Source organism: Pleurodeles waltl, chromosome 5 (assembly GCF_031143425.1).
Source record: "Pleurodeles waltl isolate 20211129_DDA chromosome 5, aPleWal1.hap1.20221129, whole genome shotgun sequence".
Classification (NCBI taxonomy): domain Eukaryota; kingdom Metazoa; phylum Chordata; class Amphibia; order Caudata; family Salamandridae; genus Pleurodeles; species Pleurodeles waltl.
The window spans coordinates 1,013,563,453-1,013,579,446 of NC_090444.1; the positions used below are offsets into that span (position 1 = coordinate 1,013,563,453).

Genomic DNA, 15,994 nt, shown 5'->3' on the forward strand with positions numbered 1-15,994 from the left:
GCCCTAAGGCAGGGTGCACTATACTATAGGTGAGGGCACCAGTGCATGAGCACTGTGCCCCTACAGTGTCTAATCCAAACCTTAGACATTGTAAGTGCAGGGTAGCCATAAGAGTATATGGTCTGGGAGTCTGTCGAACACGAACTCCACAGCACCATAATGGGTGCACTGAAAACTGGGAAGTTTGGTATCAAACCTCTCAGCACAATAAATGCACACTGATGCCAGTGTACATTTTATTGTGAAATACACCCCAGAGGGCACCTTAGACGTGCCCCCTGAAACCTTAACCAACTACCTGTGTAGGCTGACTGGTTTTAGCAGCCTGCCACACTCGAGACATGTTGCTGGCCACATGGGGAGAGTGCCTTTGTCACTCTGTGGCTAGTAACAAAGCCTGCACTGGGTGGAGATACTATCACCTCCCCCAGGCAGGAGCTGTAACACCTGGCGGTGAGCCTCAAAGGCTCACCCCCTTTGTTCCAGCACCACAGGGCATTCCAGCTAGTGGAGTTGTCCGCCCCCTCCGGCCACTGCCCCACTTTTGGCGGCAAGGCCGGAGGAGATAATGAGAAAAACAAGGAGGAGTCACTGGCCAGTCAGGACAGCCCCTAAGGCAACCTGAGCTGAAGTGACTCTGACTTTTAGGAATCCTCCATCTTGCAGATGGAGGATCCCCCCAATAGGGATAGGAATGTGACCCCCTCTCCTTGGGAGGAGGCACAAAGAGGGTGTAGCCACCCTCAGGGCTAGTAGCCATTGGCTACTGCCCTCCCTGACCTAAACACACCCCTAAATCCTGTATATAGGGGCTCCCCTGAACCTAGGAAATGAGATTCCTGCAACTTAAGAAGAAGAGGACTGCTGAGCTGAAAAACCTTGCAGAGAAGACGGAGACACCAACTGCTTTGGCCCCAGCCCTACCGGCCTGTCTCCCTCCTTCGGAAGAAAACTGCTCCAGCGACGCTTTCCCCAGGACCAGCGACCTCTGAATCCTCAGAGGACTGCCCTGCTTCCAAAAGACCAAGAAACTCCCGAGAACAGCGGCCCTGTTCAACAAAGACTGCAACTTTGTTTCCTGAGGAGCAGATTTAAAGACCCCTGCAATTCCCGCCAGAAGCGTGAGACTTGCAACACTGCACCCGGCGACCCCAACTCGACTGGTGGAGAAACAGCGCTACAGGGAGGACCCCCCCGGCGACTCGGAGACTGTGAGTAACCAAAGTTGTCCCCCCTGAGCCCCCACAGCGACACCTGCAGAGGGAATCCCGAGGCTCCCCCTGACTGCGACTGCCTGACTCTAAAATCCCGACGCCTGGAAAAGACCCTGCACCCGCAGCCCCCAGGACCTGAAGGATCGGAACTCAAGTGCAGGAGTGACCCCCAGGAGGCTCTCTCCCTTGCCCAGGTGGTGGCTACCCCGAGGAGCCCCCCCCTTGCCTGCCTGCACCGCTGAAGAGACCCCTTGGTCTCTCATTGAAACCTATTGAAAACCCGACGTGTGTTTGCACACTGCACCCGGCCGCCCCCGTGCTGCTGAGGGTGTACTTTTTGTGCTGACTTGTGTCCCCCCCCAGGTGCCCTGCAAAACCCCCCTGGTCTGCCGTCCGAAGACGCGGGTACTTACCTGCTGGCAGACTGGAACCGGGGCACCCCCTTCTCCATCGAAGCCTATGTGTTTTGGGCACCCCTTTGAACTCTGCACCTGACCGGCCCTGAGCTGCTGGTGTGGTAACTTTGGGGTTGCTCTGAACCCCCAACGGTGGGCTACCTTGGAATCAAATTTGAACCCCGTAGGTGGTTTACTTACCTGCAAGAACTAACAATTACTTACCTCCCCTAGGAACTGTGAAAATTGCACTGTGTCTAGTTTTAAAATAGCTATATGTGTTTTATTTGAAAAGTATATATGCTATTGTGATTATTCAAAGTTCCTAAAGTACTTACCTGCAATACCTTTCATGCAAAGTATTACATGTAGAATTTGAACCTGTGGTTCTTAAAATAAACTAAGAAAATATATTTTTCTATACAAAAACCTATTGGCCTGGAATTGTCTGAGTGTGTGTTCCTCATTTATTGCCTGTGTGTGTACAACAAGTGCTTAACACTACTCCCTTGATAAGCCTACTGCTCGACCACACTACCACAAAATAGAGCATTAGTATTATCTCTTTTTGCCACTATCTTACCTCTAAGGGGAACCCTTGGACTCTGTGCATACTATTCCTTACTTTGAAATAGTGCATACAGAGCCAACTTCCTACAAGGGACAAATGTAAAGCATTTACCAATGATAAAGGATTTTTGAAAGGCAAGCCCATGAACGAGTGATAGTGATGGGAGTGCGGTGGGTGTGGTTAAAAGCCCACAGATAGATTACAACAGGCTAGAGCACTTGCGAGCTCGACCTAAAAAGGATCTGATGTGATTGCACAGGATGGCACTTACATGTGGCTCCGATCTGTCACTTGGAGCGGTATAGTCACCATATACCCATATGTCATAACCTACCAACATGCCGGAGTATTGCTAGATCAAATCTTCCAAACCAGTCTGGTGCCCTAGGAGATTTAATAGAGAGCAATCAGTGGTTAGAAGAATCCATAAGGACAGCTTTGAGTGCCTTTTCCAAAGAAGATCCCACATTAACTCTGACCTGTACTCAATATTCCCAGAATCCAATTGTTTGACATCAGTGTGCATCCAGCTGCTCCTGAACCTGCCTAGTTTGTGGTCCACACTCAAGCACCACAGGTACAGATAATTACACTGCCATTAAGAGAGACTTGCATGTCTGCACCAGACATAGGGAATGTCTTGAAAGGATGCGGGCCACTATGAACAGTCTGGTGAAGGTAGAAGGTACGCTTCGCGAAGAGGTAGGGAGGAGAAGAGGAGGTGAGGATATGAGCTAAACAGTGACAAAAACCATGGTATCCAGGGTCTTGTGAAATGAATACTATACAGGAAGGGGGTATACGCATTGTAGGTCTATACAATTTTCCAAAACTGACTTGAACATTATTTATAAAGACAATTATAGTACGGTGAAGAATGTGATTTACAACTGTTGTAATTCATGTGGTCCACGTTTTTGAAGGAGATTTCTGTACATCATCATCGAAGTCACCAGTAATTTGGATATTTTGTTGGCATATGAATCTGTTGACTTGCCTGTAAACATATTTAGACACTCTCTTACATTTACCACAGTTTATCAATTGCATCATTAACAGTGGTCTACACCAAATAAAACTGTTTATTGTTTTGCAATCAAAGTGTCGTTGAGGAGACCCAATGATGACCCCTCCAGCGACAGCAAATTATTTCTTCAACTGATCAACTCATTTAGGGCCAGATGTAGCAAGCAGTTTTGCCCATTCTGTGTCTATGGGAAAATGTGTTTGTACATATGGCCCTAAGTCCTTTAGCTTGTTGCTCATATTCATTTTCACCTCTTGCTGCTTTTTGCATTTACCTTCCGACTCACATTGTGTTGACTTTACTGCCTCCACTCAAATTATTGGTTTGGCAGCTTCTTTCTTGTATCACATGAGTGCAGAAGCATAAGTGATGAATATGGACAGCAGTTTTAAGGAGCCAGATAGGGCTACATGTACTAGAAAAGACTGACTCAGAGAGCATCTCTAATGGCTTTTGATCTATGCTGTGGCACATTTTTCGATCAGTCTTGTTTGTTGAAATGTAACAAAATGACAATATCTTTTTACAGGAAGAGAAAGAGACATGCATGAGACGGAAGAAATTTATTAACTCATCGTATGAACAGTATGGCATATTTATAGACATGTTTTGATACACAGGAAAACCCTTTAGTTGGCCACTGCTTTGCTGGATAAAACAGTACAGTAATCTTTACACATTCATATATATATAGTTTTTTTTTTTTTTTTACAATAAACAGCTTTCTTGGGCTAATGAGGACTGAGAAGACACATGTTTACTGATATATTACAGTTACAGCAAATGGAGAAAAATAAGTTATTTAAATATTGATTTCATATACAGAAAGTGCAACATGGGCAGTTGTTACATAACTTGTTTGAACAGTTGTATTTATATATTTTCCTCCAACAGTGACTGGAAAGCATAGAAGTAGTCTGGGCCCAAAGTATCACTGCACGACTATCACAGTACATCTTTAAAGCACTGACTGATGTGTGGTATACCATAGATATGGGCTGTACAGAACTGAAGTGATGACAGACCTGGGCTACCCCAGTGTGTTTGTTGGCAATGGCCGTTTCCATTTTGTATATACATCCTTGAACAAATGTCAATAATGCACACAGCTGACCTCTTAAAGTTCAAGGACTGCAGCTCGATGGTATAATGTTACAGACTATCGGACACTGCTTAAAGGCCAGACGGAAACTGAAATAAAAGGAAATTATGTTACCAGAATTGAATAATAGAAGCTTCAGAGTTGATTAAAGCAGAGACAGATGTGAAGACACCACCTTTCTTGCTTTAGGCAAGCACATTAAGCGACCGCTATGATGCTTCGGTGTGTGCCATCCTTTTGCAGGTGAATTTTTGTGAAATATTCAAACCAATGTGCATTATGAACATAGAGGGTAGGCCATTAAGTCAACAATGTAAACCCAAAACAGACAAAATTAGACCTTTAAAACAAAATGTGGGAATATTTCTTTTTGTTGGCAAGATGTTTTTTCTCATGTTCCGCACCATTTCTCATTCACAATTACACAAATATTTCCTATTTGGTTGACAGTTTTCAAGTAGCATGTGAACGTGCTTTACAATTGAGAGAGGACTGACAAGTCAAAGAGGTTTAGAGACACTAGTCACCCAATTTCAAGCAAGTTATGAAAGTTGACTGAGCGAGTCACCCACAGCCACATAAAGTTAACATGACGTGGACCTTTTGCATTGCAGAATTATGCAATGTCCATCCACCCTGCTTTCCAGCCAACCTAGATTTCCCACTCACCTCTCCAGGCATGGCTGCATTTGTATCACTAAACAATTTATGTATAAACAGTCATTGCTGAAACCATTTGAAAAGTCAAGTTTAGCAATATAATTTGTCAATTTAAAGATGAGAAATAAAAACTGAACTCCACTTGTACTGCTAAGCCCAGGTTTTGTAATGGTTTCCACAATGAATGAGTGCCAATAACATTTGCATACCGTGTTACAGTGTCTAGTATTTCACCAATTTAAACACCAATTACTATTGCTTGACCAAATTCTGTGACAGTACCTTATCTCTTACTGTCTTCTCTGTGGCACTGACCCAACAAGCATGGTAAATCCATACTCAGTCACACAGTAAAGACCCTGTTTTTTGTTCATGGCATCCAATGGAGATCCATAGCTCACATGTGGGTAACAGTGTCTGACCACGGTTTGTCTAATGACTTTGATCACACCATTGCCCAGGAGTTGGCCACGTTAAGACACATTGTATATGCTACATTTGACAAGTTACATTCAACCTTCCTACACAGGGATGTTTTTTCACACATCGCACAGTCCACCGGTCTCCTTACAAGCAGAATCTCGAATATGGAAGCTTAAGGCTTTTTGTACAATCAATATGCTAAAAACATGGCTAGACATTGAGATAAAGTTGATGTGTACAAAACACAAATACATAAAACGTTTATAGAATTATACAAATGGGGAAGCAGCTGTACAAAGGGCACTGCTTTTTTAAGTTGTACAAATGGACAGGTTTAACACATACATTCAGTTAACCAAATGTTTGGCACCAAGAAAAGTTTTTCTTAATCACAGTTCTTTCAATCTCTTTTGTAAATAATTCTTTAATTTTTAAAACAAATATTTATGTACACATAAAATTTTGTATATTTATTTCCCCAATTGACTTGTCTAATAATGGACAATATTTCAAACAATCAATCTCAATTTGGCAACGTACTCATTGATTTCTCTCCTGTGACCCAAACTTCAGCTTTGACATATCCTTTGAAGATACACCAGATTACTTTATTGCATCAACTATAAAGTTTCACCAGTCATTGAAATTTCCACTAACTATCTACTTGGATTTAGAGAAAACATTTATGTATTTTGTAAAATACATTTTTATAATCCTTGATACCTCTCTCCCTAAACTGTAGTTTTTATCCCTAGGCGATATTCAGGGCAATTAGTAACTGAACCTCATTACTTTGGTTCCTTAGTGTTAAGTTCTAAACAACCATCAAAGCTAAGGATTGGGATAATCGGATCACAAACTGCTTTGGGTATGAGATACAAGTTGGGCAGACATGAACACAGAGCACTGCTAACTGACTACTCATACCCTTAAATTTTATTGATGATGTAACGCTTGCTACTTCCTGTGTGCAGACTTTTGCCATAAATATGATGTGCTACTTATAATAAAATATGAGTTGGCTCTGTGTCATCTAAGATGAGCCAATTACGCAATGAAGACCTCTCTCTGGCTGGGAAGATGTGAAAACAGTATCTCAAGGCACTTGCTCAAAATGTCTATACCATTGGACAGTTTTCGTAGTAAATATGTGCATTTAGAAGAAGCTGAAAGATGTGAGAGGAGAACGCAAACTTAGAAAAGACTTTTAGAAGGGACGCCTTAACCAAACTGTACATTGGGAGCACAACAACAAAAAATTTAACATTAAAAAAGTACTTCCAAGTAACAATTTAGATTTGGTAGTCTATACTCAATATTTTTGAAGATGTTAATGTTTTAGAAAGAGAGAATGAAGGCGGCCGAGGCCTTTACCACCTGAACTCTCTTTGATCTGCACTTGGGATATTGGTTGCCTCTTTAGGCAGGGATTAAACCTCATGGCACTGAGCATCAAAAGGTGCTTATTTATCACTGTAAATCCTCACACAATTTAAGATCAAAGGGCCTTTAGTTCGTGTAATGCATTTGACATTTTGTATAATGCATTTGATAAAAGTGGTTGCAGTTTGCGTAATGATTTTTACCGAACGCATTGCAAGTTCAAACATGTTAATTTCCACAATTCCACAATTTGGCCTACCTCATTAATATGCATAAGGTATGTCGTAACTGCCACCAGGTACAAATCACTGCCATCAGAGGGATGGTGGCCTGCTGGAGGTCTGCAGACCACCATGTCTGTGATTGCCTTAAAAAAAAAGCAATCTGTTTTCCTTTAAGAAAAACTGTGTTTTAAAAAAAAAGTTTCATAAACTTTCTTTTAAGAATATGCAGTGGCTCCAGGGACCACTGCCTACTCCTAAAAATGTTTTTTTTACAACATTGACAAAGGGGAAAGGGGTTCCTAAGGGACACCTACCTGTATGTGGAGAAGTGTGGCTCAATGGTTAGAGCGGCAGACCCTGATGCAGAAATCTGGCCTGGGACCAGGGTTCAATTCCCACCTCGGCGGGTCTTGGGCTCAATTTCCTCGGACCTGATAATTCTTGCATCGGTGCCTAATCTAATTCATGGGTCCCACTCTGTAACTCTGGGCAATAGCTTGCTTAATCTCCACAACAGCCCCAACAGCGCTGGGATGCCTGGCTTCACCTTGGAGGTTACCCAGGAGTGGGCACCTCACAGGGAAAAGCCAGGAGGGGGTCCACAGCAGTATGCGTACAGCGCCTTGAGACCCTAACGGGTGAGTAGTGCGCTATACAAGTACGAAGTTTACAGTTTATGTGTGTGGGTTGCCACCTCCTTTGAGGTGCTGGTAACATATCAATTATTTGCAAGCGCAATTGTGGTTGCAAACCATTGGTACATACCATAAGGAATCGCTAATTGGAAGGGACACCTTAAATACACCCGCGAAATACATTTGCGATTTGGCATGTAGTCACAAACCTATTGAGTTACTGAATTACAATTTGAGCATACCCAAAAGCTATTTTGTAGTCACAAAGACTTTGACTTTGCGATTAAGAGCCTTTGCGACTACACAATAACTTTGAACATCGGCCCTAAATTAGAAACTACAGTGAAGCAATAAAAGAAACCGGGCACCATAATTATTTGCCATTTAGGAATCTACACAGTTTTAGGGATGTTTTAACAGAATCTGTTATCAATAAATAGCTTTAGAGGAATGATTCACAGGTAAGTCACTTTTCCTATGTCTCGTGCGCTGAGTGGATTTGCAATTTTTTTAAAGTTGTTTTTCAAGTGAGATTTCTGAAAATGATTGGCTCCTTGATAATGTTACTGTTACAAGAGGAATGCAAACAACCCACACCAAGTGTATTAAAAATAAGAAGCACAATAAAGAATGCACTTCACATATTTATAGTAATGAAATATTAAAATATAGCATTTCCCATCTACAAACTAACAAATATATAAAGACAACAGAGCTTGATATGTGGATGCCAGTATGAATAGTAGAGAAGATTGACTGTGGTTACCACAGTGCACAAAATATACGCTGGATATATATACACCTTGCCCCACCAGATAATTAAAAGAGGCATAATCCATAAACATATTACTTAACACCTTCTGTTAGGTTGCGTCTGTTGCAGGATTTGTGGTCAGACTCTGCTGTCATGTTCATCCATAGCTTTACTGTGTTCCTCTTTCTTAACTTAAAGAGGCCAGCGCCTCCTGCCTAGAGTGGAATGCTAGAAAACAGGACTCTGCATATTGGCAGAAGTGCTGAATGGCCCAGCAGTAGATGTACTCACTACCACCTAGCTCATGAGGGCTGTATAGCAGGGGCATAAAGCCCAGGAACAATACAGCTGTGTTTGGTCTCTGTGAATGATATAAAATTGTGAAGCACCTACTAGGAAACTTGATTCTTGAACATCATGAAATTATAACTAGACATATATTCCGAGGCTTTGAATACTGATTACATTGGTATTGAATGCCAGCTTACCATGCATTTTAGAGCGAATTAACCCATCAAATCACTTTGCGTTGTTAACCTTCAAACAGGTTACATCTCACTTAAAAGGCAATAGTAGGAATATTCAACAAAGTTATGATGTCTCTCTCCCAGTAGCACCACATGTATACATAGAATACATTTTCCAAACTGGGACAAATTTAATGATCTAAAAGGCAGTTCTGGCCTGGAATAGAGAATCAAATGCAGATCCCCGAATTACTGCTCCCATTACCTCATGCAATTTCTGAATGGCATGCCCATTTCCACACACACTTTCCACCTGCATTCAGCAGGTGGAAAACGTGAGTAGAAAATAATTTGGTCTGCTCTTGTAAATGTGCAAATGTATCAGGTGATAATTCCACCAAACCTTTGCAGCATTATCACCCCTAGTGACTTGGCATGAGGGCCAAGATGTCTAAACAAAGAGGTTTACAACTGGTCACCTAATTCTCATAATGTCTAGCCACACTTAAACATATTTCCCATTTGTGTAACTTTCCCACAGTATGCCTGTTTTCCCAAAGTCTAAATGTAAGGGGCCTCTGCATTGCAGACAAGACTCAAGAGTAAGATTAGGGAAATTACCTCATTGTAAAAAAAATATTTTGGTTTACTTTTCACTTGACATATACCTTGGAATTTTCCCTACATTCTGCATCACTTATGGCTGGACAATCGGGTGGATGATAAGTATGGGAAAAGAATTGTAAATATTTGTGAATAACCAGAAATTTACGACTTTGTGGGAGCTTGTTGCTTTTGCATTATACACTTTTCTTTCCTGGTTCATTAAAGGTCCACTTCTCCTCTGTGCATCATTCATTAAAGCGTATAAATCTCCATAGTTTGCTAAATTGTTGTATTCTCAGGTGGCACTACCCAATTCAAAAAGGCTTGGTGAATCACATGCCAGTGAAGGCCGGACAGCCTTCTATTTGAAAGTCCAGGGGCATTCCTGGGGCCTCTGCCACATTCCCCAGCTCCCCAAAGTTAGATGCAGTAGGCCTGGGAGGCTTTAAAAGAGAGAAAGACAGGGAGCAAAGGAAGCAAGAGAGAAACCAATCAAAGAGTGATAAAGAGAGGAAAGAGAGAGACTAGATCGACAGAATGAGAGAGATTGTTTTGAGAAGAAGGTTTGTGCATTTTTGCGAGAGATTATTTTGGTTCCTCAGTCGACAATGGTGCTAATTGTGGATGCAGCCTTTACCATTTTCATCAGACGTTAATCTGACCTTCACACAGAAGAGCTTTGTGTAGGAAGTCAGTAGTAAACAAAGGCGGGAGTTCGCAGGACACAACTTTTAAGTCAGTTACTTAGCCTTTGGGGACAACCGATTTTAATAGGTATAGCAGAGAGGTCAGTTCTTTGGGAAAGCCAAAAGTGGTGCACCAACAGAGTCAGATTGCATGAAGACTTCTTGCATTAAGGGCGACTGCCACACAGTGCAGAACTATTGTGCTTTGCACATGACACCTTCTTGTTAAAAAGGAAGGGGCGCACCAGGTAAGAAAACAATGATAGGATCATATGTGACTCACCCTTTCTTTGACTACTAAGAAAAGGTCTTCAATTTGTGTCTCTATAACTGCAGCGCCGAAAAATATTTTAAGCTCTACTTTTAAGGCATATGGACTAAAACAGTGGAACAGGAATCAGAGAACACATGAAATTAAACTTATTTTTGTACGAACTTCCAACTGGGGCAAAACATTTTGGCTACAATACATGGTTTTTTATATCTCTGAAAAAAAAAGTGCAAACCTTCACTGTTGTAACTTCTTTTTTATGAAGGATATTTGTTACCAAAATGACATCCATGCTAGGCTGCTCTACGCACTTCTTGTTGTTACCCAACGGTAAACTGAAAGATTTTAAACAGAATATTTGCTTGTAACACTGCCATTCTAGAGCCTTAGCGCTACTCTTGTGTCTTATTCTTCCTGGGGTAACCCAAGGCAAGAAGATGTAGCCATTAAACCAAGTCACACCTGCAATAAGTCATGCCCTGTCACAGAAAACTGTAAAAATTACATATTTACAACAGTCAAATACATATGTACAAGGATTTTTTTGCAATGATACATCCATGAAGTAGTCATATTTGTGGCAAGCTGCTGCTGCTGCTGAGAGCGACTACTTGGCTGCAGTTGCTATAAAATATGAATTAATTAATAATTAATTGCAGCCCCCAGCCCAGGGGTAGAGGGGGGGCTGCAATTTTGGGTCACTTTGGTAGAACGGAGCACACAAAGCAGAGAACAGCAGCTAGGACCACTCCAACAAGGTCTAGCTTTCAGAACGAGGTTTAAACAACATCTGTCAAAGACAGTCATTCATATACCAGCATTATCTTGAGTGTGGTAAACAAAAGCTTCCTCTTAGAATAATCAGTTGTTTCTCTCTGACATCCTTAAATGGTGGTGCAGTTGTGACTGCTGGGTAATTTGTCTTACAATGATGGGGGTTGTTGAGAGACCTTCATCTGCTCTTATTTTACAGGACCAGTAGCAGTGGTGTGCTAATGCTGAAATCAGCTTTTACCTAAAAAAGACAGCAGCTGGGAGTTGTGGACCCTTGCTGACTACAATATATTTTAAACAACACACAAAATGTGGAATGCAGTGAAAAATTTGAGCTGATTCCGAACAAAGTCATCCACTGCATAAAATGAGAACAAGAACAATGAAGCAGAAAAAAAAGGATACTTTTAAATCTGAAATAACCAAACCGTCCGAACAAAGACACAGAAGCCAATCAACCATGTGATAGCAGGTACAGTGGAGGCAAGATAGATGGATGGTTGTTAACAAAAAGCATATGTTTGTAAGGCAAAATGAAATTAACGCTAGCTAAAGCAGCTATAAAAATGACCCCATTTATTACAAAAATGAGATTGCAAGCACAGTATGGTTCATTGTTCCGTCATCAGCTGGAATGACCAACTCTTTTAAGCCTAACTCACATTAAAGTACTTTGGCCTCACTAATGATGCCTGGGCCCCCGAAGCAATTTAACAGTTGAGTAGATGAAGACATTAATTGACTGCTCTCTTGGGTAATCCAACAAAACCACCTTGACAACTTTTACTTGAATGGCACCTTGCTTGCTCGGTTCCATAGAAAGTTCTGAAACATCCTTGATTCAGGCACCTCAAAGGACTTTAAAGACGAACTCCTCTATTTGCACCTTTCGTGGTGGAGAAGCACAGAAGAGGGGTCACAAGTTATGGTTGCCAGGACCCTGTCATTGCCGGAATTCATTTGCCCAGTCCCCGTATTGTCTACTACAAGAGCAAACAATTTCACAATGAAAGACAGCCACATGTAGCATTCCACATCCTCACACATTAATCGTCAGCTGGTGTCAGAATATTAAGGAAGTTTGCGGCTGCCAGCAGCTTACCTATGTGCCTCTCTTCCGTAATCCCAGCTTCCTGCAAGTGGGTTCGCGAAAGAGAAGGCACTTTTTGCAGTGTGCTGAATCCCACGTCCCGTAGAGGGGTGGTATACATAGGTAGTCCAATTGAAATCAGCCAGTCCGCAACCGAGACAATGTGTCCAGGTGATAAAGGCTTTCGGCAGATTTCGGTTAGGCCTCCACTTGGAATCTGAAAGAAAAGCAAAAAAGAGAAATAATAGAACGTGTGCAAAAACTAAAACCCGTATCAGCAGATGAGAAACTCACAATATAAAAAAGGATTTTATTATGAAGATGGTGTGAAACCAAAGTAAGTGTCACTGTGAAATATGATTGAAAAAAGGCAGAGAAGACTCAGCTAAACGCATCCACCGGTTACCTTGGCTTCCAAAATCTGTTTCTTCTCCAATAGACCTCAAGCTGATTACAAAAGCCTCAAGGCCGGAGGCTAAACCATAGTTCTGTTTTAAAGTGTATGCTACCCGTTTTCTTAAGTATATTTCGGCTCAGCACAAGGGAAAATGAATGGAGTAATCAGGCCCTTATTTTATAGGCCAGATGAGTCCTCATAAAATAATACAATTTACCTTTCAGAATTAGCTGACAAAAGTGAAGTATTTTCTAAATACGACCGACAGCCCAGCAGAAATCATGTTGGTTGAGTTGTATCTGTGTATTCAAAGAAGCTATTCGTTGTAAAGCATGGGCAAAGTGGGCAATTGCTCAGGGCCTCCAACTTCCAAGGTACCCACTGAAAAAAAGATCTTTCCATACCCCCCTCCCACCTTCATACAATTTCATATCAGAACTTCTCTCTGCCTGCATCCACCTATGAGACTCCCTCTCTCTAGACACAGTGTCATTTTAAAGGTTCTTGAGCCACTGGGCAAGACATATTGCAGCTGTTTTCATTAGAAGGTTTAAGCGTAACTGAATACAGTTTAGCATTATGCAGTTTTGATTTGGCAGAAAACAGTTCATAAAATTCAAAGTTGTTCTGAACAGGGAGCCCAAAGTATGTATTGCCTGTGATCCCGGATATCCTTATGATGACACCGAGGTTGATCCACAAAGCATATTCCACATTAAAGTGTAACCACGGTGCTCAAAAAATGGCCCTTTACAAATGCTAATTCAAAAATCTACTTTCTTTAGCTGTAATTAGGAATGCAGAAAATCAAACAGTATGACAGATATGCTGCATTCAAGCGTTTAGGGCTGGACACATGGTTGTGGGTGTTTCTGAGTGCCCCACACCTTCTCAAGAAAGTCCTAATTGTAGGTCTTCACATGCCTCTTGCTGGTAGTTTCCAGCCATGGGGACGCAAAGGCACTTGGTCTTGCTCCTCGTAGAAGGAAGGGCTTTCCAGGTTGGAAGGCGGAACACCTGCATAATGGAGGTTTTTTTTCCAGCAGAGAAAATCCTTTCCCCGTGAAGAAATAAATATGTTGCTTGAATTAATAAACATTTATGTTTGCAGACTTTCCCACATGGTGCAAATTCTGCATCAGGACATATGCACTGGAGTCTGCCAGGAAATTTACACCATGTGTACTTTTCCGCATTTACTCCTTGGGGTTTGTACGAATTCCTAAAAACACAAAAACGTCAAATGTAGGAGTAACACAGAGCAGATTTACAAAATGTTCTTTTTGTGAATTTATCCCAAAATACTTTGTGTGCAAGGTATTCAATGCTACTAATATACCTTTTATTATGGAGGGTCCAGTTCTTCCATTGCATGTGTGGGAGTCATCTTTATAAAGCTAAGCTAACGTGCCTCAAGTATGCCTGAGGGAAGGTGCCAACTTTGATAAATGCCACAATGGTTACTCAATAGCTGAGTTTCCCATTGAATAAATTCAGAGGTATTTACTTGCAGCTACTACTGTATGTTTCTCTTTACGGCACCAGGCTAAGAAAGATGCACAAGGATAATAACTGATATTGACCATGCACCATGAAGGTGTATAGCTTTTCTGCCGATGCTATTCAGCAACAGAAACTAGAACAGTGATTGCAATGGACGTTATGTTGACAACTCACATCGCTGACCCAACTATTGGATATGGATACAATATGAACAAAGGGCAGGCATCACATAAAATACATATGTACTGCGAGCATCTTTTGGTCTGGCGCAAAGCAAAGATTGATTCTGAGCAGACACACCACGCAATACACAGAGACTCACCGCCATACGCTGCTGTTTCCTCAGATGCTTAACGCGAATTTGGTCCAAAATGGCAGCCAGCTCCTTTACGGGTTGTCCTATATCTTCAGCGTATCTCTCGATGAGAGCTTCAGGGATCCCACAGCGGCCGTGCTGTCATTTTAAAAAAAGAAACGGAAACAAATGAAAAGGTATGCTTTAAAATATCATAATTTAATGTAAGGGAATATACATTTTTATCAGCATTTTTAAGGGCACATTGTATTGAGTTTTGAAGGATACACTGTAATGTAACAAGGAAATTAAACAGTAAATATTGAAAAAGAAAAAACAGGGCGCAAAAAGAAAATAGTCATTCTCTTCCCCGCTTGCTCTTTCCAAGTCAAAATATGCAGTGTCTGTCCCCTGCACCCCACCCCCGCATCTCCAAGCCTCACTCCACATATCTGCGAATTTTAGATTCAAGTATATCCGCACTGATAGGTCCTGGAAGAAGGGCAATCCCTGTATCGTGCCCAACTCTCCCATATTTTGTAGTCTTCTGGGAACAGTGTCTGGCCTCACAAATAGGTCTTTCTCCATTTGTGTGTGTTATCCCTGAGGGCCACTGTTAGCCCCAGCCAAAGTGATATGAGCTTGTGCCTACTGGCATCTAACTCAGAATTCACTGGTAGTACGACTAATTTGGGGTTGTATAGTATCCCCCATCCCAGGACGGACCCCAGGCAGGAGAGCACCTGCAGCCAGTAATGTGATAAGGGCGGACAGCTCCAGTTGTGTGCAGGAGGTCACCCCAGGCTCAGCTCACTGAAGACAGACTGGGAAGTCATTAAACCCCATGCTCCATAATCTATGCATGGTAAGATATGCTCTATTGAGAAGTTTCATTTGCATTAAGTGCAATCTGGACGAGATCGCCGAGTGCCTTGGTGATCCCCTAACCTCAGCCCACACCTGGTCCAGAAGCAAGCCCAGACCTTGCCCCCAGGCAGCTTGCAATAATCCAAAACTGTCCATGTTATTAATAGTTTTACACTATACCTGTGCAACCTTGTGATCTCCCAGGAGTAACTTAGCCTCAATCAAGCTAAACTATGGGAGTTCCTTCAATTCAGAAATTTACAGTGGCAAGGAATGCCTAAGCTCGAAGAATCAATAAATTGGCTGCAATGAAGCTCGAATTCCTCTTGTACAGTCTGGTAGGATTTGAGAGTCAACCCTTCCATAAACTCCCCCAGGGCGGAGTCACAGATGGTGTCCCATTTCTTAAACTGTTGCAAGACAGCCACCTGCCTTAGCAACGTGCCCTCCTACAGTGGAATCTGCTCCGTCAACTTATTCTGCCAACCTAGATGTTTCAGGGTGGTTCTCAATAGATTCAGCACCATCTTAGTTGCTGGCAGCAGGATGGAATGTACTTTCCCTCTATATAGTAAGTGTTGATTGGTACTCCCCCAAGAACTCATTTCTAAGAAGCAAATGCCAGGTCGCTTGACGCACTGCACCACCAT

At 42.1% G+C, this 15,994-nt stretch overlaps 1 protein-coding gene across 6 annotated transcripts in view; it reads right to left on the minus strand.

Annotated features, from left to right (window-relative positions):
- Positions 1-3,755: 3,755 nt before the first annotated feature.
- Positions 3,756-15,994, minus strand: part of SASH1 (SAM and SH3 domain containing 1) — a 536,180-nt gene continuing 523,941 nt past the window's right edge. For 5 of the 6 annotated variants that reach the window (XM_069235189.1, XM_069235188.1, XM_069235185.1 and 2 more), the window contains 2 exons: positions 14,505-14,636; positions 3,756-12,499 (listed from right to left, as the gene is read on the minus strand). In XM_069235189.1, the coding sequence (XP_069091290.1) occupies positions 12,239-12,499; positions 14,505-14,636 (393 nt within the window). In that variant the 3' untranslated portion in view covers positions 3,756-12,238. The remainder of the gene's footprint in view (positions 12,500-14,504; positions 14,637-15,994) is intronic. The other variant, XM_069235187.1, reaches the window with a different exon arrangement.